Genomic DNA, 24163 nt, shown 5'->3' with positions numbered 1-24163 from the left:
TCCGGGCCGCGACTCAGCCCATTGCCCGGGACGCTGCCGGGCTCCGAAGTGGGCGATAGGTCATTCCAGGATAAGGAAGAGGAGGCTCTGAAACACTGCAACTCCCAGGAGCCCTTGGGGAGCCACTCGGCAGCCTGGGCATGGTGCATGCTGGGAGCAGTATGTCGCCTCCTGCCGCGGCAGGCTCATTGTTAAGGCCCCTCAGGACAGGTAACCCGTGCGCATGCCCAGTCACGTCCCAACTAGTTCGGCTTTTTTCCTTCCTGCAGGATTCTTCTCTTTCCGGCCTCGCCCAGGCGCGCTTTTCCCCGCCCCACCCCCCGCCCCCTTTTCAAGGATTTTGGAGGGGGCGGGACCTCTGGCAAGCGCGTTCCCAGGGGTGTTTACACGCGCGTTCATGGGAGATTAAAAAGGGAGAGGACCAAACATTGGATGTGGAAGGTGGCGAATCTAGGAGACAGCGGATAATGGAAGGCGCACGCGTTCCAGGGGCGGCGCTGCAAGGCGTCGGGAATCACGGAGGGGCGGGGCGGAAACGTGCCAGTGAGCTGACGCACGCGCATTGGGCCGCCAGCGCCCCGCCTCCTTCTTCAGGTTTCCTCTCCTCCTCCGCCACTCTTCCGGAAGTGCAGCCGCCCTCGCGCCCACCAGCGGCCACCCCCTGCGGCAGGCCCCGCCCCTCCCGGCTCCGCCCCCCAGCTCTCCGCCCCCTCCTCCGGTGGTGGCGCCGGCTTGCAGCCCGGGTCGTGGCGGTTTCGGTGCCCCAAGCCGGGAGCGCGGAGTCGTTCCCGGACCGGCGGCCAGGCTATGATCGCGGGTCCCCGGCGTCCCGCTCCGGTCACCCAGAGTCTCTGTCTCAGCTTGTGCCCATACCCGAGCGGTCTCCTCAGCCCGACCCCGCGGCGCGGTTGTCGGCGGCGCCCCCGGCGCGCCCCCTCCTCCCGATGGCGGCGGAGATCCAGCCCAAGCCGCTGACCCGCAAGCCCATCCTGCTGCAGCGGGTCGAGGGGTCCCAGGAGGTGGTGAATATGGCCGTGATCGTGCCCAAGGAGGAGGGCGTCATCAGCGTCTCGGAGGACAGGTACGGACCGCCGCCCCTCGGCCGCGAGGAGGGGCGGGACGGGCCGGCGGTCCCGGACCCCGCGTCCCGGGCTGTGCCTCCACGTCGGCGCAAGTGTAGACATACTCCCCCAAGTTTTTATTATAATGCGCATTCTGGTGGTGCTGGTGTCCAGCTGAGCTCTGCCGCCACTGCGTGGCTCTGGGAAGCGGAGACCAGACAGCGGCGTGCGCTCTGGCCTTGCCCGGGGCGGGTGGCGCAGACCGGGCCAGGGTGGCCCTAGGACTAACTGTGCGCCGGCCACTGGACCTTGGTCCAGCCCTAAGGACGGGAGGGGAGGAGGGTGGGGCCGGCCCGCCCTGCAGGTGTGTGCGTGGGGAGGATGCTCCGAGAGCCTTTGCTAGATAACTAAGGGTTTTTGAGTACTCTGGTACAGTTCTTAGGGCTCCAGACAGAAAGTAAATGCCACTCCCTTCTCCCAGACAGTCCCACCGAATCCAGATCTCCTGTACATCTTACACTGAACTCAATGAATATTGCAAGTTGTGAAAACAGTATAACTTTGGGCTTCTGCCCGAGAGGAGAGTGGCCTTCTCTTCTTTGCTCTCATTTTCTTATTTCTTCGACCTCAAGGGGAAGCGCCTAGAACTTGCAAGGGACCACTGCTGCAAATAGCTCTCGAGTTCCTTCCCTTTGCTTGCTTCCTTTCTTTTTGCTTAATTTTGCTTAATTTGCAGAAGTGGAGCCAGTTGTTCTGCCTTTAATAATTTCCCTTGTTTTTCAGACAATAGCATTTGCGCTTTAACTTAATTCATTTAATATGCAGAAGTTAAGCCGATGAAGGCGATTTCCATAGGAATGATGCTTGAATATGGTGATTATGGTATTTATCTAGAATTGTTGTTTCGATAATACCAACTAGCGTTCTAAAAAATGTAACACTATAGAGGTATATGACAAGGGGCTTTTACCTTAAAACAGTAGTTAGGTTTTCTTAATGTAAATTCAAATTATGCTGAGGTAGAGAATTTTTTTCTCTGTGACCAGTACAGTTGCAGGCAGGGGCAAAGCAGCAACGTGTTCATTACTGTCTTTATAGTCGTTTCAGCACTCTGTATGCAGTGTGGCCTCAAAAAAATTTGCCTGATAGGTCTATTCATATGATAGGTTCTTCAATATAACTAAGATGAGTATATTAATAATAACTGTTTGTCTACATCATACTCCCTACAAATGGCCAAAAGGTGCTCTATTCATTTCCTAGATCCAGTGGGGAAAATTGTAAACATAGGCCAGTGGCAAGCAGTCTACAGTGAACGGAAGAAATACGCTGCTGAAACGGAGTACATGGATTAAAAACCTTTTGAAATTCACAAAGAAGTTTATAAGTGTTTAGTTTTTTGATAGAGGCAAAATTCTATTAAGGAGATTGCTTCTGGACCTAGAAATTTGTTACAGATTTGTTTCTAAAGGGATATATTGATGTCACTTTCCCAGTCTATAACTGCTGTAAATGAAACTGCTCAACCTAACTGCTGTAGGAAATTCATAAATAAGTTTGTTGAGTCAAGTAAAAGAAGGAGAAAGGTGGTTAAACTTAAGCTCCTTTAATATTAGTTTTGAAACTTTTTGCTTTGGTTGATGGTTCGGGAGTAGAGATTAGTTTTCAGGGTTTTTTTTTGTTGTTGTCTTAAGAGTTCAGAGGGATTTTATTTATTTATTTATTTTTTAAAGATTTTATTTATTTATTTGACACAGAGAGAGACCGCGAGAGAGGGAGCACAAGCAGGGGGAGTGGGAGAGGGAGAAGCAGGCCTTCTGCCGAGCAGGGAGCCCGATGCGGGGCTCGATCCCAGGACCCTGGGATCATGACCTGAGCTGAAGGCAGATGCTTAACGACTGAACCACCCAGGCACCCCAAGAGTTCAGAGGGATTTTACAGGTTATTTGCTCTAACTGCTTCATTTTATGGATGAGAAAAGTTAGGCCAGAGAATTTACCTGCCCAAATTCATGTAGCAGGTGGTGAAGCTAGGCTTAGTTCCTGAGTCTCCTGATTCCCATTTTAGTGTGTTTATCTTGAAGGAAGCAGCTTAAGTTGATGCATTTCAAGGTGTTTGGAGAAGCTGAAGTAGCATATATGAAGGAAACTGAAAGATAAATCTCATTTGATTACAGGACAAAAATGTGATGTTTAGCTATAAAGTAGCTTAATTTTCACTTTTCTAGTTTACAATTTAACTAGAATTATTTTATTAAACTAGGAATTATTTTATTATAGAGTTACTGTTAAATAAATAAGGCCCACTCATAAGTCCAGAATTATTCTTTACGTATATTTTACTAATACTCAGATTGACAAATCTGTGTTTCCATGCTCACAGGTGATAATAACTTTGTTATTTAGAGCTCAGTTTTGATTATGGTTTTCCTTAAAAGAGAATTGATACGTATTCTTTCAAAATCCACTGTCAATGCCATTTGACATAATGCTAAAGATATGAAGATAGAATATTGATTTTCATCAATACGTACAAAGCCATTTCCATTAACTGCTTCAACTAGAAACTAATAGTTTTCATTCCTGAACTCTGAGGTTAAATCACAAATAACATCCTATCCTGTCTGGCAGTGTCCTGGAAGTTCTTTGGAAACCTGGTTTCCCTTTTTGACCTCTGAATCCGGATAGCCTTTATCTAACCTTAGAAAACACTTAACATTTTCTTTTTTAAACAGTATTGTAGATACTTATGGTCCATTCATCTTCTCCATAATTTCCCACGTGTGTCTTATTATTGTAGTATCTTTAGGGCCTAGCAAAGTGCCTGACGCATGGTGGGCCCCCAGACATTTGTTGTGTATCAGTGACTGATATATTTTTGTTGTCATTCCTGAAAGCATCTTAACTATTGTAGGTATTTAGTTGATATTTATTGATTGACTTTTATGACAACCTATTAAAGCCCTGTGTGGACAAATGCGCACTTTTGGGAGGAGTGGACTGGCTGGTCTTCAGGGTGCCTTAAAACATTCATTCCATCAACAAACATTTACGTTTCTGTTGTGTTCTGAGCACTTGAGCATACTACATTGGTGAAATGGCAAGATCCTTTCAAGATACAATTTAGTTGCGGGGGGGAGAGTTTTAGAAGATAATAAGACAAAACCACAACCTCCAAGATTTCGTATTGAAAAGAGAATTTTTGAATGGGGAAGAGTGACCGGATTCCATAGCCCTTATTGTCCCCTACATTTTATCTTCTTCTGGGGGATTCTTTCACTTGGATTACCATTTTCATCCTACTGCTGCTATCAGTAGAGGGTTGATAATATTCTAATCCTCAGGCCAAAGAGTCAATAAAAACCTTCACCCTCAGTTTATCTCAGCACAGTTCGGACAGCCTGGAACTTTGCTGGATACCAAGGAAGGAAATATAAGGGAACATAAGAAATATAAAAACAATCTGTTTTCAAAGTTCAGATTTCTGGTGCTATCATAATACAGAACTTGTTCTGGGAACTCCCTGGCCAGTTCTGAGATTGTCTTTGCTTTGCGTATAGCTAGATTCTGTCTCTAGGGGACATACCCACCTTTGGTACTTTGGGTTCCTCATGTCCTGGCTGCCTTCTGGACTGTCTTTTCTGAGTGGATGCTATCTTAACATTCCTTGCTTAGGAGCTTCATCCGAGACATCTTAGCTCGATTTTGATGAACATTGATATCTAGTCTGCAGCTTCACAGGGCCTCCCTTGTCTTGTGATGGCCTCTTCAGTGATGAAGGCCAGGAGAGACCTCTCTCCAGGTGGGACCCAGCCCCATCTAGATGTTCATGTTTATATATGCTTTATATGCATATTTTAACACGAGTCAACAATCTTGGCATTCATACAGAGAGTTTTAGTAACTGGGTAGTTACTAGGGGGCAGTTAAAGGCAATTGTTCCCTTCACCAGGAGTCTGTACCTTTGCAGTGGGTAAAGGGGGGGGGGGTCCGTTTTTATCTCAGTATAAGGAGATGTGCTGAAGACAGGTACAGACAGCATCCTCTGGGGTTACCGAAGAATCTCTGCTTGTGGTGGTTAGAGAAAAGGAGTGCTCCTACAGCTGGGTCTTGCAGGATGACTAGGAGTTATGTGAAAAAGTGAGGGTAAAGAGCATTGTAGGTAGAGGGGGAAAAGAAAACGCTCATTCATTGAGAAGCGCTGGAATGGACCGGTTAAGAGTATAGATTCAGGAGCCAGTCAGCATGAATTCAGAACTCAGCTCTGAGTGATTTGAAGAATCTGGAAAATCAGTGTCTCCAGAGGAGTGACTTTGAGTGAAACTTTCTAAAACCTCTAGGCACAAGAATTTGAAATTCTTTTCTGGACAAAAAGATCCAAGGCTGTGGTGGTGGGGTGTTGGGGAGGAGGCTCTGATGGGGGGGTGGGGTAGGGGAGGAACTGTTGGGGATGAGTGTAATGGAGAAGGGAGTGTGGGGGACCTACCACCTTATATTCTAATTTAATTCAGGACCAATTTATGCAGCATAGTTAGGGTTTCCTGTAATCCCTATGGGCAGACAGGACCCCACTCCCCCCGTGCCCCACAATGGTAAAAGAGTCAGATTTTTATCTCCAAATGAAGAGATCTGGTCCCTAGTGTCTAACACAAGGCAGTATATATTCATTGAATGAATTATGCAATGGCTGATCAGTCACCAGTTTGGAATGAATTGGGCCTGAGGAGGTGGTGAGTTTCCTGGAGCAATGATAGAGCAAAGATATTTGAGATGAGTCTGAGAGAAACTTAGTAGCTTGCTTTCAACCAGGGTAAAAATACAGCAGGGGATGGGGTTGGGAAGGGATCGGGACAAGAGAAGGGTTGGATTTTTTGTTGTTGTTGTTAATCTCTAAGGTGTTTTTTGTTTTTTCGGTTTTTTGGTTTGTTTTTGTTTTTTTAAATTCTGAACTACTCGATTCTAAGTGGTCATGACTACTTGACTATTTCTTGAAAAGACACGTTAAAATTTCATTTCATTTTCTAAATCCTCATGCTCTTGTTTGATTTACCATTGGTTCTTATCATTGTGAATTGCACTATCTCAGTTCTCTGAGAACCGTTATTTCACTAATATTTAGACCTTGGCTCAGTTCAGCTGAGTTCCTGGTAGTTTTATGCACCATGTATTTTATAACACTTGCATCAAAAAAATATTTTTGAAAACGCAAATCAGGGGTTTCCCACAGTGCAAGCATCATTCTGAAAGTTGAGGAGTTCTTAAGAGTGATGATATGAGGTCGTTAAAGTGGACAAAATTAGAACCCATCTAAACAAATTTTTGAGTGTGTCATGTCTCTATTTAATGGCATAAAATTAATAAACTTTCAACTATGCACTTGAGACTCATCACTTGGTGGTAATAATTGCTGGTTTCAAGGTCCCAAAATGGGAATTTCCCCCTTGTGATTGTTAAAAATTAGACCTTGATGCTGAAATTCAGAGCATGAGGCAGTCTTTATGCCAGCAAATCTGTCTGGAAACAGGCTGCTTCTGTGTCTCTAAAGGTCAGAATACAGATTGACTTTTTAAGAAAAGATCACTATGGGAAAGCTTGTTTAAGGAGGCTTACTGGAGGAGCCTTAGCTCCCAGTGACCCCAGAGCTCCTGATGGTTCTGAATTTCCTACTAATGTATGCACTTAAACCAGATTCTGTCCAGGACCTCAAAGATCTTAATCAGGGTACATTTCATCTGGATATTGCAGGACAATGGAAAATTCTGACCCTCCGAAAATGAGTGATTCTTGAATTGTGAAATCCTGACCAACAATCTTATATCTCACGTGTTAACTAAACTTAGTTTGAAAAGAAAAATAGATAAAAATCATAGGATGCTAGTAGCTGGACTAGGAGGCTTTAGAGGGCTGATCTTTTCCAAGCAAACCAAATCAAAGCTGTTAAAAAAGAAAATGCTACTTTGCCTTGCATAGCATCTTTCCCTGTCTCTGTTTTCATGTTGAATTTGGCTTTGAGAGGGGAAACATTTTCTATTTTTCGTTGAGAATCATTTTGATGTCATTAAATAAAGTTCACAGATTTGGGGAAATTAAAACACTGACGTTTAGAAATCAATAAGTAAATTGTGACTTAAGATTATTTCAAGTAGTGAGCTGTTGGTATCTGTAGCACTAGTCTAGATTATATACAATATATGCTTACCTGAAAGGAAAATGGCCATCAAGCCAAGCTTTTCTTCTTACCTACAGTATCAGAATAGAAGGAATTCAAAAGGAGATAACACTTGTTTATTTTTATTTCAATAGATCTTCCAAGGAGATGCTATAGTTAACCTTAAAAATTTCTTAACACAGAAAAAATAACTTTGCTTGTGCAACTTCAAGCAGTCTCATTACTTTTTTTTTCCTTTCTTTTTTTAAAGGGCGGGGGGCCTCCTCATCCAAATGTTGAATTTAGGCATCAGTAAAAATTAATTCAGGGGCACCCGGGTGGCTCAGTTGGTTAAGCGTTTGACTCTTGATCTCCGCTACGGTCTTGATCTCAGGGTCGTGAGTTCAAGCTCCACTTTAGGCATGGAGCCTACTTAAGAAAAAAAGAATTAAAAAAAAAATTAATTCAGAGGTGTAAGAAACTAGCAAATGAGACCAAAAAAGAAAACAAAGTCATCTGCTGGTTTCTCGGCAGGGTAGGCTGCTTTGTGCTCTCATGTGCCTTTAATTTAAAGATTCTTGGAGGAGAACTGGACCTGGGAGTCTGATCTCAGCTGTCCCCAGCATTGACCTTGGGCATTTCCTTGGGCACTTCATCACTCCAAGCCTCAGTTTCTCCCATCTGGCCAAGGAGCGTGTAGGGTTTCCTAGCTGTGACTCTGGCAGTGTGGCATGCCCACATGGTGACTAGACAGGTGTAAACTGTCTGCAACCGCATCACCCTCAAACCTTGAGCCGAGGGAGGTGTGCAGAGGGGGCAAAGTGGCATGTCTCTGTGAGGCAGCTCCAAATGAACGATGCTTTCCAGAGCCTTTGGAGGGCAGCGCTTATTTCTTCCTGGATGAAATATTAAAGAGGCGTTTGTTTTGTATTGCTGCCTAATACTCAGTTGAACTGGATTCACTACATTCCTACTTCTGGATGAATCCTTTAGTTTCAAATAACTGAACAGTTTAGCTCTGGGTGGTTTGCTGGTCCCTGTGTCAGGGACTGAGTGGTCTAAAGTAATGCTTTTGACACTTTTTAGACCACCTATCATAGTGAGAAATATATTTAGCATTACTGCCCAAGACTGTTAGACTCTCACACATACTCAGGTATATAACTGAAGCCAAAGTTTTGTAGAATGGTAACCTTTAAATGTGACATGCTTGCAACAACAGAAGTTCTATTGTTGTCTGTATGGTTGTGACTCATGCAAGTGATTTTATGAACCAGAGTGGATTGAGAACGGCAGTGGGAAATACAGAGCTTTAGAGAAACTGTCCAAGGTTTGTACCCTCTTTATGTCTGTGAGAGAAAGTTTTGGAACCCTTCCAGCCCGGAGCCAGAGAGAGCTCAGAGAAGACCAGGAGCACAGCAGACTGAGCAGCTGTTTGAGGGGCTGCAGTTTGGCTTCCTGTGATGTGTTCATTTATTACTGACTTTTAGGACTCAGAAATGGTGCTTCTCATCCAAATTATGAATGTCAGCTGCTCACCTTCCTGTGAGAAAAAGCTTTTCTTTTTAGCTGGTCTTTTTCGCTTTTTACCTATAATGTGGAGCTATTTGGGGATTCTATGCTTTTTGCATTTGTTATTTTTCTTTTTAAGTTTTATTTTTTTAAGCAATCTCTAAACCCAACATGGGGCTCAGACTCATCGTCCTGAGATCGAGAGCCGCAGGCTCTACTGACTGAGCCAGCCAGGAGCCCCTGTTAATACATTTTTTATCTTTTCCTCAATTTCTGAGGATCCATTTGTATTTTAAGTCACCGTAACAATCCCTCTGGAGTATGTTTACATTTTAAATAAAGATAATATAACCATAATAAGAAATAATCACTCCTAAACCTCATAACACAATGACTGTTAGTGTTTTATATACATTTCCTTCTGAAAGTTTTGCTAATGCAGCTTTCAAAAATAGGACTGTAATCACTACTTTTATTATTCTTGCCCCCACTTAAAAGTGTACCACAGCTATCTTGTCTTTAGCCATCATTTTTAGTGGCTGTATATTTTTCTTTTACTTCAGTTTGCACTCATATTTATGTAATGCTTGCGCTGTATGTACTTGGCCCTTTATGAGCAAGACATCCTGCTCTCAAGGTACTGATAATCTAAATGTTAGGATGAAAACTGTTAAGCATATAGGTATTTTTTCCCCCCAGATTTTTGGATTATTTCTTTAGGAAAAAGCAGAAGAAGTTTGCCAGATTGCTTTCCAAAATGCTTGCGCCACTTTATAATATTAGTTTATAGTATTAGAATATTAGTTTTACCACATCTGACCAGCCGTGGATATTATTTAAAAAATCTTTATATTTTACATGGTAGTTTCTTCTGCCAGGGTGGCATTACTCTGGCACTTTACTCTGTCAGTGTGCCACATCCCAGACTTGCCCCGTGAAAGCTGGTGGCCAGGAGATGTGTGTGGTTGCTGGCCACGGTGTGCTCCTTTGCAGGCTTCTTCCTCTTTCCGTTTGCCATGTTGTCCTGAAACGGTGTGTCCATTGTCCCCACTGGTCTCTTGGCCCTTGCTTCATTGATGTTTAATTTGTATGTTTTGGTTGGCTTGTGAATATATTTTTTTAAGATTTTATCTATTTATTTGTTTTAGAGAGAGAGTGTGGGAGATGGGCAGAGAGAGAGGGAGAGAGAGAATCTCAAGTGGATTCCGTGCTGAGCGTGGAGCGTGACACGGGGCTTGATCTCACGACTCTGAGATCACGTTCCAAGCTGAAACCAAGAGTCAGACGCCCAATCGACTGAGCCACCTAGGCGCCCCTGAATATTTTTTATTGACTTGTTTACTTATTATCTTTCCTTTTGTGAATTGTTTGTTCCTGTCCTTTGTCTGTTTCTCCACTGATGGCTCCTGGTTCTTCTGTACAATTTCTTGTGCATGTATTCCATAGATATAGTAAGGATATTAACCTTTTGTCTGTTGTATATCCAGATATATGCCTTATCCTCTGTTTATTTTTCACACAGAAAACATTTACTTTTGAATTGAACCATCTGTCCTTTCTTGCTAGTGAAGTTTCTTCTATCATTCCTAATTTGGGCAAGTAATTTTCTTTCCCCAGGGAGTCATTGTATATGCATGTTTTGTTTATCCTGGTTATATAATTTGGTGAAAAAGTAACCTCTTGATTTGTTTGGAATGTGTTTCGTTGGATGGTGTAAATTGAGGAGTGGAAAAGGTTTTTCTGAAATGTGCTGTTATTTCAACATCATTTATTGAATGGTCCTTATGCTTTCTTTTGTATATATTTGTGAAACTGCCTTTATCACAAAATTAAATTCTCATAATCAGCGGGGCCTACTGTGGGCTTCTTTTAATACTGGTTCTACACTTTCAGTTATTGTAACTAATGAGTTGTTCTTGACAGCATCCCATTATTTGTCTCTGATAATAGCCTAAGTCTCTCTGGCCAGGTTGGTGAGTTAATAGGACCGGCGTCATTTGGCTCCAGATGACTGGCTCTTTCCCAAATTTTAGGATTTCAGAGTTTCAGTTTCCACATCTGTAAATTGGGCATAACAAGTCCTCCTGGAGTTGTTGGGAGGTTTTGATGAGCTGACATTCCTGCAGCACTTGGCTCTGTACTGGGAGTGTAGATGGTGTTTGCTGAGTAAAGGGGAGTTGTATTTTTTATGATACCACTCATGCCTCTAAGTAGGTAAGCTTTTCCTGTTGCTAGGGTTCCATTAAGGCTTGACTATTTTAAGAGTCACCTTGGATACACAAAGGCAGGGCTATTGAATTTTTGTTTGTGTGTGTTCATAGAGTTCTGAGCCCTTGTTTCTCTTCTCTAGATATAGAAGGGTAATGTCACTCTGATTTTTTTTTACTGCCACTTCCCAGACTTGGCCCCCGAAAGCCAGTGGTCAGGAGATACATGTGGCCGCTGGCTGCTGTGTTCTCCTTCACAGGCTTCTTCCCCTTTCCATTTGTCATCGTCCTGAAACGGTGTGTCCCTTGTCCCCACTGGTCTCTTGGAGGTCAGGGGCTGTATCTTCCATGTATTCCATAGGGAATATTTTGAGGTAGGGTTGTATGTCTAACTGAGCTACTCTCAACTGGAAGCCTGGGCATTATAAGCCTGTAGCTAGTGGGTAGAGTTCACCGTTAGGCAGATGTTGACCCTATGCAATGTTTCTGTTAGTTTGAATTAGTAGCCGAGTCTTAAAAGTCTGGATTTCACATAAAAGTCCAGATTGCTGGCCTCTCTTGACAGATGGGGAAGATGTGGCTGTGCCAGGCCTCAAGCCCCTTCCTTTGGGCCCTTGCTCGGCCCACTGGCTAAGGTCATTTGGGCAAGGCCATGAGAGGGACACCCCTGCTGCCTACCGGTGGGGAAACTGCAGATGAGATGCAGCTTTCCTGTCTTAATCTGAAAGGCAGCACTTTCTCTTGTGTAGAGCCAGTAGTTCGAGCTTTTTGGGTATTTGGAAGAAGTAGAAGAAATGGAAAGATATCCAGAGAGCCCATATTTCTAAAAAATTAGGTGGGAGTGGAAGGAGGAAGCACATATGTTAAACATTAAGACAGCTTTTATAAGCCAGCCTGACGTTATACACAGTAAATACATAAAATAAAGGCAGGTATTGGTAAATTAGGCAGGGCATTTATCCCCTTAGCCCCTCTCTGGAGGCTTTGTGACAGGGTTGGGACCTGGGGCTCAAGTCAGGGAAAGTTGGGTTTGACACCTGGTGCTGCATCTGCCAGTTGTGTGATGACCTATGCAGCTGTAAAATGGGAATTAAAAAAATACCTACCCTTTGGGATATATTTTGAGTGTTCAGTGATGCTATGCTCCAAAGTGCTGCATCTAGCCATTCCTACAGGAATGTTACGGTTTGCCTCCCTTCCTGAAGGCTGTTTTTCTAATGCTTTTTATTTTTTTAAAGATTTTATTTATGAGAGAGAGAGAGAGAGAGCAGGTGCACAAGTGGGGCGGGGGGAGGGAGGAAGAGGGAGAAGCAGGCTTCCCGCTGAGCAGGGAGCCTGATGCGGGGCTCGATCCCAGGACCCTGGGATCATGACCTGAGCCGAAGGCAGACGCTTAACTGACTGAGCCACCCAGGCGCCCCTGCTTTTCTAATTCTTTAATAACTGTCTTGTCCCTCTAACTCTTCCTTGTCCCTTATTGTCTTTGAATCAGTCCTTCTTTCCCTTTAGTTTTCTCCCCACGCTTTCCTTACATGCCATTGCTTCTGGAAAGAGGACTCAAATATCTGACACTAGTTCTGGAACCCTCTTTGATCCTCTTCTGAGCTGATATTTTTTTTTTTTTTAAGATTTTATTTATTTGTCGGAGAGAGAGAACGCACAATCGGGGTGTGGCAGGCAGAGAGAAGCAGGCTTCCCGCTGAGCCAGGAGCCCGAAGTAGGACTAATCCCATGACCCTGGGATTGTGACCTTTGCTGAAGGAAGATGCTTAAGCAACTGAGCCACTGAGGTGCCCCTGAATTGATTTTTTTCATAGTTTTGCATAATGTATGTGAAAATACTTCATATACTGTCAGGTCCTATACAGATGTTAAGGACTGTGACTCTAAATACAAAACATGAATGTATACTTTTTTTTTTAATCTTAAGATTTTATTTATTTGAGAGAGAGAGAGTGTGTGTGTGTGTGAGCAGGGGAAGGAACAGAGGGAGAGGGAGAGAGAATCCCAACTGGGAGCCCGACACAGGGCTTGCTCTCAGACCCGGAGATCATGATCTGAGCTGTGAAACCAAGAGTCGGATGCTTAACTAATGGAGCCACCTAGGTGCCCCAGATGTATACTTTTTTGAATCTAGAGAGTTTGTGTTTTCTTTATTTTCAATTTAAAAGTAGATAGATGTAATATTTTAAATACATTTAAATTCTAGTGTAAAAAAACTTGTAAAATTATAGTATTGCCTATTATTTTGTAGATCTGGATTAATATTTTTCTGGAGTCAGTTATCCCAGGACCCCGGAATCACGACCTTAGCCAAAGGCAGACGCCCAACCATCTGAGCCACCCAGAAGCCCCTCAGTTATCTTCAGTAGAAGAGAGGCTTCCCATGCTGTTAGAATTATAATAATCTGTTTTAGTGCTCCTTGGCGTTTCTGGCCCTTGGAAAATACTAGTGGTCTGATATGTCAGAGGTTGATTTTGTTTGCGGGAGAAGGGGTGTTGGGAAATCTCTAATTTATTATATTCTGATTTGAATGGCTTAATAAGTTCTCTTTATATCTCAAAGCTTAGATTGTTAAACAGTTTTGAAGAATGCGTAATTTTTCTCCAGAAGGTAAAATTGAATTAGAGAGGCTAGTTATGCTTAAACAGTAGTTAGCTGAATTCGCATGTCATTTGGATGGATTAAATTGGTTTGGAATTTGGTTGCACCGTGGAAAGTCTGTCAGATGTACACAACGTAGATCTTTGAGCTTTATCTGAACAGAGTAGGAAAAAAGCTGAGGAAAAAAGTTAACTCAGTCTGAAAAGGTTCACAGTAGTGCGGGGGGAGGAAGAGTCCCAGGGAAGGAGTCTTGAGGCTCCAGAGAGATGTGTGGGTTGTCTGTAGGTACATATATGTGGGTTGACCTTTTTCTCTGGTATGATCTTTACCCCACCCCTCGGGTTTTACTTTTTGTTTGTTTTCTTTTCAAAAATGCCCTGCCCCCACGCATGTATGGCCTCCTCCATTGTCAACATCACTTACCAGAATGGTACATTTTTACCAGGGATGAACTATACTGACACATCATTATCATCCAAAGTCCAGAGTTTCCCTAGGATTCACTCTTGGTGGTGTATATTCTGTGGACAAATGTATAATGACATCATTGTAATACCAAACAGAGTATTTTCAGGGCCCTAAATACCCTCTGTGCCCTGCTTGTTCCCTATCTCCCCCTTGCCCCCAAGCACTTACTCTTTTTATTGTCCGCGGTTTTGCTTTTTCCAGATTGACTTCTTTCATTTAGTAATATGCATTTAAGTTTCCTCCATGTCTTTTCATGTCTTGATGGCTCATTCTTTTTTAGCACTGAATAATAGTCCATTGTCTAGATGTAGCACAATTTATCCATTCACCTACTAAAGGACATCTTGGTTGCTTCCAAGCTCTGGCAGTTATCAGTACAACTGCTGTAAACATCGCTGTGCAGGTTTTTGTGTGGACACGTTTTCGTCTCCTTTGGGTAAATACCAAGGAGTACAATTGGTGGCGAATCGTATGGCACAGCATGTTTAGGTTTTTTTGTTTTTTTGTGTGTTTTTTTTGGGCTTTTAAAACTTTATTCACTTAAGCATGTTTAGTTTTATGAGAAACTGCCAAACTGTCTTCCAAAGTGGCTGTACCATTTTGCATTCTCCCCCGCCCCCCCGCCCCCCCCCCCCCCCCCCCGCAGTGAATTAGAGTACCTATTGCTCCACAAATCCTTACCAGCATTTGATGGTGTTAGTGTTCTGGATTTTGGCCATTCTGATAGACTTGTAGTGATATCTCATTGTTATTTTCATTTGCATTTCCCTGATAACATGAGGTGGAGTATCTGTTCATATGCTTATTTGCCATCTGTAGATCTTCTTAGGTGAAGTGTCAAGGTCTTTGCCCCGAGTTTTGTTTTGTTTTGTTTTTTTTAACTTGAATGGTTTGTTTTCTTCTTGTTGGGTTTTAAAAAAGTTCTTTGTAGATTTTGGATACAGTCCTTTTTTGATATGTCTTTTGTAAATATTTTCTCCCAGTCTGTGGCTTGTCTTCTAATTTTCTTGATATTGTTGTTCACTGAGCAGAAATTTTAGGTTTAAAGAAGTACAACTTACCAATTCTTTCTCTCTCTCTCTTTTTTAAGATTTTATTTATTTCAGAGAGAGAGAGAGAGCGAGTGCAAGCATGAGCAGGGGAGAGGGCAGAGAGAGAAGCATATCCCCACTGAGCGGGGAGCCCAATGTGGGGCTCGATCCCAGGAACTGATCCACCCAGGCGCCCTTATCAATTATTTCTATCATAGATTGTGTCTTTGGTGTTGTACCTAAAAAGATGATCACCAAGTCCAAGGTCATCAAAAATTTCTTTTATTTCATCTTCTAGGAGTTTGTATTGTAAGTTCCTGACATTTTGTTTGTGGAGGCATTCATTTCAAAAGGCATCCATCTTGAATAAACATGTTGCCAGTTTTATGACACAGCTTCTAGTAAGACAACCAGATAAGGAACTAGGCCATTCCCACACATGAAGGTCCTTGTTTCAAAAAGCTCTGGGTAGAGGGGGAGACGAACCATGAGAGACTATGGACTCTGAGAAACAAACTGAGGGTTCTAGAGGGGAGGGTGGGTGGGGGGATGGGTTAGCTTGGTGATGGGTATTAAAGAGGGCATGTACTGAATGGAGCACTGGGTGTTATACGCAAACAAGGAATCATGGAACACTACATCAAAAACTAATGATGTAATGTATGGTGATTAATATAACATTAAAAAATTTTTAAAAAAGACAATTAGAGATATTTGATTAAGGGCTATCCATTAGATCATAGCATTGTACCAAGGTTAATTTCCTAATTCTGCTAAATTAACTTTTGTTATGGAAGAGATTATCCTTTTTTAAAGGAAATACATCCTTATTTCAGAATAAAAAGGCATCATGTCTCCAATTCATTCTAAATTGGTTCAGAAAAAAAAATGATAGGCACATATATATGGCAAGAACAATGATATATATGTGATAAAATGTAAACATTCAGGGCATCTGAGAGAAGGGTATGTAGAATTATTTATACTATTGTTGCAGTTTTTTTGGTAAGTTTACTTATTTAAAAATAAAAAGAAAAAAAAGCTCTGGGTAACCTAGATAAGTGACTGCTGGAGAGACCCCACTTCTCCCTTTCAGTGCCGTAATTCTTGCTCTCATGTTTCAAGTTAGCCAATAAAGAGTGAACCCATGAAACCCTAGACACAACCCTTGGACCCTAGTAAAGGCAGAGCCCTGGGTCCATTCTCTCTGTCTTTCTCTACCTGTGACCTTGCTCTATGACCCCCAGGAGTGCTGTGTACTATCTAGAACTTGTGAGTAATAGATCTTGTTCCTCAAAGTTCTGTAATGGTTTCTTGATGAAATGCATTTTGCACTTGTACTAAGAACCCAAGAGCTGGTGCAGCCATAAATAGGGGCTGTAGCGGGGGAAGTGTGTGTGTCACTCACTACGAGTGGTATGTGTGTGCAGGCATTCCTAATGGAGGGTGCTACCATCAGTAGGCTCGGGACTGTCAGAACAGAGTTTTACAGTTTTGCATTTTATATTTAGGTCTATGATCCCTTTAGAGTTAACTTTTGTAAAGGGTGTAAGGTCTCTCTAGATTCATTCTTTTGCATGTGGATGCCAGTCTTCTGAGCCCATTTGTTAGAGACTGTCTTTGCTCCATTGTATTACCTTTGCTCCTTTGTCAAAGATCAGTTGTGTCATTTATGGGGGGGAGGGTCTGTGTGTGGGTTCTCCATTCGGTTCCATTCGGTTACATTGATCTTTTGTCTGTTCTTTCATCCATACCACATTGTCTTCTTACTGTAGCTTTGTAGTAAGTCCTGAAGTCTGGTAGCATTAATCCTCTAACTTTGTTCTCGTCTTTCAGTATTATGTTGGCTATTCCGGGTCCTTTGCTTCTCCTTACAAACTTTAGAATCAGTTTGTTAATATCCATAAAATAATTTGCTTGGATTTTGATTGGTCGCATTGAAAATGCACATCACATTGGGAAGAACTGATGACATCTTGACAATATTGAGTCTTCCTATCCATGAAGGTGGACTGTCTCCTCATTTATTTAGTTATTTTTTGATTTCATTCATCAGAATTTTGTAGTTTTCCTCCTATAGATCTTGTAATACATTTTGCTAGATTTATACCTAAGTATTTCATTTTGGGGAGTACTAGTATCAGTGGTACTGTGTTTTTAATTTCAAATTCCTCTTGTCCATTGCTGGTATATAATAAAGCAATTGACTTTTGTATATTAACCTTGGGTCCTCCTACCTTGCTCTACTTCTCTAGTCTTTAATAATTTAAAATTACTAAATGAATCTTTTAGGGTTGCATACATCTGGAGATATATATCAGTATCATTATTGAACCCAGAAGATCCATATACACTCTTAAGTTGTGGATTTGTTGATAAGTGAGCAAAATGTTAATTTATTTTTTAATTTATTTTTTATTTTTTTTTTTTTTAGAGAGAGAGAGAGAGAACGAGTAGGGGGTAGGTAAGGGTAGAGGCAAAGGGAGAGAGAATCTCAAGGAGGCTCCACACCTAGCACGGAGCCCAGTGTGGGGCTCTGTCTCATGACCCTGAGATCATGACATGAGCCGAAATCAAGAGTCAGACACTTACCTATTGAGCCACCCAGGTGCCCCCAAAAGGTTAATTTCTTGAGATTACTCTGAGTAGCTTCCAATGGTCCATTGGAACCAAGATGGTCCTTTTGTATGTTTGACTGTAATTGACATTTTTATATTTTGGCATAGGCCCTTGTTGATACTTTGGCATAGGACCACTAAATAAATACTGGGAAATTCCATTCTTGAGCCTTCAACTGAACTTGAGCTAGCTTGAAAACTTGAAGTATTGGACAGTTTTTACATAGCACGATATTAAGTTTGTCCTTTTGAGTATGTTGTCATAGTATTTTCAGGGCCCAGCGTTGCTTATTTCTACTTTTACAAAACTTGGTAATTTGTCTCTTTATTGCTTTTCTTGCCTAGTAGTCCATTTCCATATTGTGTGGAACAGTGAGGTTAAACTAGTGACAAGTCCTGGATGGATTTGCAGAGAGGTTAAACTGGTAACAAATCCTGGATGGATTTGCAGAGAGATTGGGATCAAAATGGTGAAATATTTAGTTATTTGAAATGTAATTTTGCTGGGAGATTGCCACAATTTGAGAATTAAATAATCATAGTACAAAAGAAACAAGATTTTTTTAAGGTTAAAAAAAAGGTTGCTTATTTGGGTAGTTCATTTCCCATGGGTACTAATTAATCCATACCATAACTGAAGTCCTGAATATTTGAACAAAAAATAGCAGGTAAAAACAGCTAAGTACTAGCAGTTACATTTAAACAATAACCAAACTTGGTTTTTAGGTGATAGTACATGCATGTGTGAAACTCCGAAGGCTCAGGGGCGCCTGGCTGGCTCAGTTGGTTAAGCGGCTGCCTTCAGCTCAGGTCATGATCCCAGGGTCCTGGGATCGAGTCCCGCATCGGGCTCTCCACTCCGCGGGAAGCCTGCTTCTCCCTCTCCCACTCTCCCTGCTTGTGTTCCTGCTCTGGCTATCTCTCTCTCTTTCTGTCAAATAAAGAAAGAAAGAAAGAAAGAAAGAAAAGAAAAGAAACTCAGAAGGCTCTACTGAGAAAAGTTAAGCTCTTTCCCACTTGGGGGTTTTATGATTTTGTGAAAGGAAAACTGATAGGATTTGCACATGCTCTGTCTGATACGTGGCCTGATAGGGATCTCTTTGGGCATTTTTGCTTTCGCAGCCGTAAACTTCACTTGGAGAACTACTCTGGGGATTAACAGTGCTGGCCTGTGGCCTCCGCTCTCCTCCTTGTGATCTCTCGATAGCTGCATTCCCTCAGCACCCTCTTCATGTGTTTATTAAAACACCTCCTTACACGCATTAAAATTATTTATCTGTTTACTTATGTCCTGCTCTGGGATCCTCAGCACTGTGTTTTTTCAAGGCCTCTGGCTCAGAACTTAGAACACAGTAGGCAGAATTGGAGCAATAGAGGTTTGTGTTGTGTGTTAGTTCACAGTGAGGGAGGGAATCTGGAAACCAGTTGTCTTCTAGTGATAGAGAATGGCACAGTCTCTTGGTACAGGGGGCTGAAACCAGCTCTGGAGTTCACTGGCAGAAGGCTCAAGCATCCTGCAGAATCTGACTGAGGACGGGGATGCATTTGGGCTCTAGGAATTAGAGCTAAAGACTGGAACATATGGAGAATCCGGAAGTCCTCCCTCTCTGTTGCTCATGGGTTTTTCTGTGTCTGCTTCATTCTTCTCTCTTGCTCACACTGGCTTTCTCTTTCTTACTTAGTCCACATGGCAGAACATGGCTGCCATCTGCTCCCAAAATGTACGTGTTCTACTGTAGGGAAGCAGGGAGATTGATGTCAGGCTTCCAGCCCTACTTCCAGAGTTCCTTGGGGACGGACTTACTGGTCCAGCCGTGGTCACCTATTCACTTGAGGATTATGACCACAAGTGGGTTGCTGTTGCAGGTTATGGCAATCACTGCTGCAGCCCGTGGAGGGGGAGGGGAAGGGCAAGTATCAGACGAGATGTAAGGTACACAATCGAGCAAGTGCCCATTTCTGGAACAGCGTGGGCATGAGACAACACTGTGCCCTTGTAGCTTGGTGTATTGTTGGTTATTGCTCTAGTAGCAGCAGAATAAGGAACACTGACTTCCTTTTCTCATGATCTTCATTGCCTTGTATTTTTTTCTTTGAAATCTTTTTTTTTCCAAAGATTTTATTTACTTTATTAATGAGAGACAGAGAGAGAGAGAGAGAGAGAGGCAGAGGGAGAAGCAGGCTCCCAAGGAGCACGGAGCCCGATGCAGGACTCAATCCCAGGACCCTGGGATCATGACCTGAGCCGAAGGCAGACGCTTAACCATCTGAGCCACCCAGGCGCCCTTTTCTTTGAAATCTGCTCATATAGCACTTGGAACCATTTTCTCCTCATCACTTCATTTGCTGATGTGACATGCTGACTGCTATTTTCTTGTGGTGAATGAAAGGTGGAGAATGGGTAGGTATTTCAGTACGAATGTTTCCTGAGCAAAAGCCATTATATAATTATATGACAAATTTTAGCACTAGTGAGTAGACCCCATATGGTAACCATATTTTCTAAACTCCAAAACACATGGCTAAAGAAAAGTTGTTTTTTTTTTTCCTGATGGATGAACTTATATATATATATATATTTCATTATATTTTTAACAAACTCAGATTTGAAAAATGACATTAAGCACATATGGGCACAGTATGTATTCCATTTCAGGGAGAAGGCTGGAAAGCCTCAAGAATATTAATAATAGTTAGTGATAGCTAACATTTATTGAGTACATACCATGTGCCAGGCACTGTGTTAAGTCCTTTATGTGCCTTTTCTTATTTAATCCTCAAGATGATTTTATGAAGCTAGTATTTTACTCTCATTTGAAAGATGAGGGAACAAATGCATCCAGGAAGAGGCAGGGTGAGGATGTGCAACCCTGGGTCGTTGGACGCCACAACCCTTCCATCCAGCCTCCCAGTGCCACGCCACCTTTCAGAGGCCTCTGTGGAGCGGGAGAAGGACCAGTCTCCATGGGTATCACAAAAGGCCGAATTCGGTTTTTCAGAGGCAAAGCTAGCAAATAAGCTAACTGGTCAACAAATTATAATGCAAATTAAGTAGAAAGAGAGTAGGCATCCTTTTACATCCTCATGATACCCTTCTTTACCTGCTCCAAGTGTTGGTCTTACAAAATCGTAGATGTGAAATCAATCACCCAATTAAAAAATGGACAAAGGATCAAAAAGAATGAAATCTTGCCATTTGCAATGACATGGATGGAGCTAGAGTGTATTATGCTAAGCGAAATAAGTCAGTCAGAGAAAGACAAGTACCATGTGATTTCACTCATAGGTGGAATTTAAGAAACAAAACAGATGAACCTGTGGGAAAAAAAAAGAGAGAGAGGCAAACCAGGAAACAGACTCAACTATAGAGAACAAACCGAGGGTTCCTGGAGCAGAGGTGGGCAGGGGGATGGTTTAAATGGGTAATGGTTATGGAGGGCACTTGTGATGAGCACGTGGTGTTGTATGTAAGTGATGAATCACTAAATTCTACACCTGAAACCAGTATTAAACTCTATGTTAACTAACTGAATTTAAATAAAAACTTGAAAAAAAATGGGCAAAGGACCTGAATAGACATTTTTCCAAAGAAGATACATGAGTGGCTCACAGATATATGAAAAGTTGCTCAGCATCACTAATCATCAGGGAAATGCAAATCAAAACTGTACTGAGATACTACCTCACACCTGTGAGAATGCCCATCATCAAAAAGACAAGAGATAACAAATGCTGGCAAGGATGTGGAGAAAAGGAAACCCTTACGCACTGTTGGTGGGACTGCAAACTGGTGCAGCCACTATAGAAAACAGTGTGGAGGTTCTTCAAAAAATTAAAAATAGAACTACCATATAATTCAGCCATTACACTCCTGGGAACATATCCAAAGGAAACAAAAATGCTATGTCATAGAGATAATCTGTGCCCCCATGTTCATTGCAATGTTATTTACAATAGCTAAGATATGGAAACAACCAAAGTGTTCACCAATGGATGAACAGATACAGAAGTTGTTTATATGTAATAGAACATTACTCAGCCATAAAAAGAAGGAAGTATGCCATATGCGACAACATGGAGAGGCTTTGGAGGTATCATGCTAAGTGAAATAAGTCAGACAGAGAAAGAAAATACTGTATGATCTCACTTACGTGTGGAATCCAGAAAAAAAAATCGAATTCGTAGAAAAAGGGATCAGGTTTGTGGTTATCAGAGGCAGGGGGTGGGGAGAGGGAGAATTGGAGGAAGGTGGTTATAAGACAAATAAGTCCTAGGGATGTGATGTTCAATGGGATGATGCCATATGGTATATTTGAAAGTAGTTAAGAGAGGAAATCTGAAGAGTTCCCATCACAAGGAAAAAAAAATTTTTTTTGGTGTCTATGTAAGATGATGGATGTTAACTAAACTTACCGTGGTAATCATTTCACTATAAAAAAAAAGATGTATTGACCTAAAATAAAATTATAGGTATGACTTTGAGCTATATCAGAAAGGGCTATGAATTTATTGATGAACAACAGGGACTTTGAATGAAGAAGGCCTTTTAGGCTGCATGGGGCCTTTATCAGTTAGGCTCAACCAAGTACAGGCTTCTGTTTCTCATACAACAAAACATCTGGAGATAGTTGGTCCTTATCTCTTCTTGAGCTGTCATCTCCAGCCGGCTTTCCTCCCTATAGTTCAAGATGGCTCTTTGGCTTTCCTCCCTTACGGTTCAAGATGGCTCTTTGGCTTTCAGCTTTGCATCTGGTCATAACTTTATCGCAAGACCACCTAACTGCAAGGGAGGATGGGGCGTTTGTTTGCAACACTTTAACAAAATTGGATGTTAGGGAGATGAATAACTAGTAAGACTGCTCATCTGAAGCCTTTGGCTAGGGGAACTACCCTATACTATTTTGACCAGTGTTGGCTTTAAGCTTGGGAATCGCTTTGTTTCCAAATGGGTTCCATTTCAATTTCGTAGCCTGTAAGACTGATGTCAGCTCTTCTACCCCCAACTCTCCTTTGTGCCTTTGCCTCTTGGAACGGATTCCCAGATTGGCCTGAGTACTGTAGTCTAAATCCTTATATCTGGGGACCTGTGTTCCTTAGGTTAATGAATGTAGGCCTGAGACTTTGATGATTAATGTGTATGAGCGCTTTGGCCACAGACCATCCTGAAGTTCATCAATTAATCTGGCAAATAGAAATATTAGAAAGCTGGCCAGTTCTTGACAGCCTTTTAGAACCACCTGAAATCATTCATTTGCTGTTCTCATTTAGATGCCAGATATTGAATTGCTGGAAGAATTTGTAAGTGTTCAACCATTGTGTGTTTTCTAAACTTGCAATGTGTTTTCTATTAATATTTATATTCAGAATATCTGGAGCAGAAATACCCTTGCGGAGGGTTTAAATTAGAGGTGTGTGGTAAGGGAGTGGTGCCTTCAGTGCTGCCCAGGTGTGCTTCTGGCTGGGGAAAGCTTTGTGTAGGTACTCATGGTGCCAGAAAAGGTTGGAAAGCCCTTCTCTAGGCACACTCATGGCTTTTATTTGTACTTACAACAACCAAGTCGTCAAACCTGGCCGCATTTTCTCACTGACAGTTTTGAGCAAGATATTGAAGAATCTTTTCTTTTTTTTTTTTTTTAAAGATTTTATTTATTTGAGAGAGAGAGACAGAGATAGCAAGAGAGAGCATGGGCTGGGAGGAGAGGGAGAAGCAAGCTTCCCGCGGAGCGGGGAGTCCGATGCGGGGCTCGATCCCAGGACCCCGGGATCACGACCTGAGCCGAAGGCAGACGCTTAACCGACTGAGCCACCCAGCGCCCCAAGAATGTTTTCTTTATATCGTAATATAAGTAATTTGCCTAAAATTTAAATTGGAGAGTTCTTGGACTGTTGTCAAGCAATGTCCTTGTTAGACATGGTAGAAAGAGCATGAGAGAAGGACTCATAGGGCCTAACTTAAAATCATGGTTCTCTCACTTAATCTTGATTTTTCTGAGGGTCAGCTTCCTAATGTATAAAACAGGGAGAATAACGCCACCTTCTTCATAAGATTGTGGTAAGAATAAAAGAAAATAATGGACATGAAAATACTTTGTAAAGCTCTGTTGGGGGTCAGAAAGTCCCACGGCCATAGGCACAAGGCATGCAACATGAATGAGGGAAGCAGCGTGCTTTGAGAATAATTAGTTGTGAGTAGGTCGGGCCCCCGTGTCAGCGGGACAAGAGGGTGTAGCGGGGGTTGTGGCAAAGTGGAGTGCTAGCCTAGTGAGAGAGGACAGCAGCTGCTCAGATCTAGCACCCATTGCCAGGTGGGAATGCAGGCCCAGTGTCTCCAGATATTTGGATTATCCAAGAAGTACTAGAAACCCAGATATTTATGTGACATCTTTTAAGTTTTAAAGTTAGTGCAGAAACTGTTTTTACAAACTCTACAGACCAAGCAAAATATTAACATGGGCTGGAGTCTGCCCATTGTGTTATAAATACTAACTTGGGGAATGATGCATGCCAATTTATA

General features: G+C 42.3%; 1 protein-coding gene across 4 annotated transcripts in view; it reads left to right on the top strand.

Moving 5' to 3' along the window:
- Positions 1-728: 728 nt before the first annotated feature.
- WDFY2 (WD repeat and FYVE domain containing 2) overlaps positions 729-24163 on the top strand; it is a 165214-nt gene continuing 141779 nt past the window's right edge. For all 4 annotated transcript variants that reach the window (XR_015767895.1, XM_088021810.1, XM_028104026.2 and 1 more), the window contains exon 1: positions 729-1081. Coding sequence is in view for 3 of the 4 variants with exons in the window: in XM_088021810.1 (XP_087877936.1) it covers positions 945-1081 (137 nt within the window). In the remaining variant the exon portion in view is untranslated. The remainder of the gene's footprint in view (positions 1082-24163) is intronic.

Source organism: Eumetopias jubatus, unplaced genomic scaffold (genome assembly GCF_037043125.1).
Source record: "Eumetopias jubatus isolate StellerSeaLion01/CBP00866 unplaced genomic scaffold, mEumJub1_p1.0 scaffold_3, whole genome shotgun sequence".
In the NCBI taxonomy this organism is placed as follows: Eukaryota; Metazoa; Chordata; class Mammalia; order Carnivora; family Otariidae; genus Eumetopias; species Eumetopias jubatus.
This window is presented reverse-complemented; position numbering and strand designations above follow the sequence as displayed.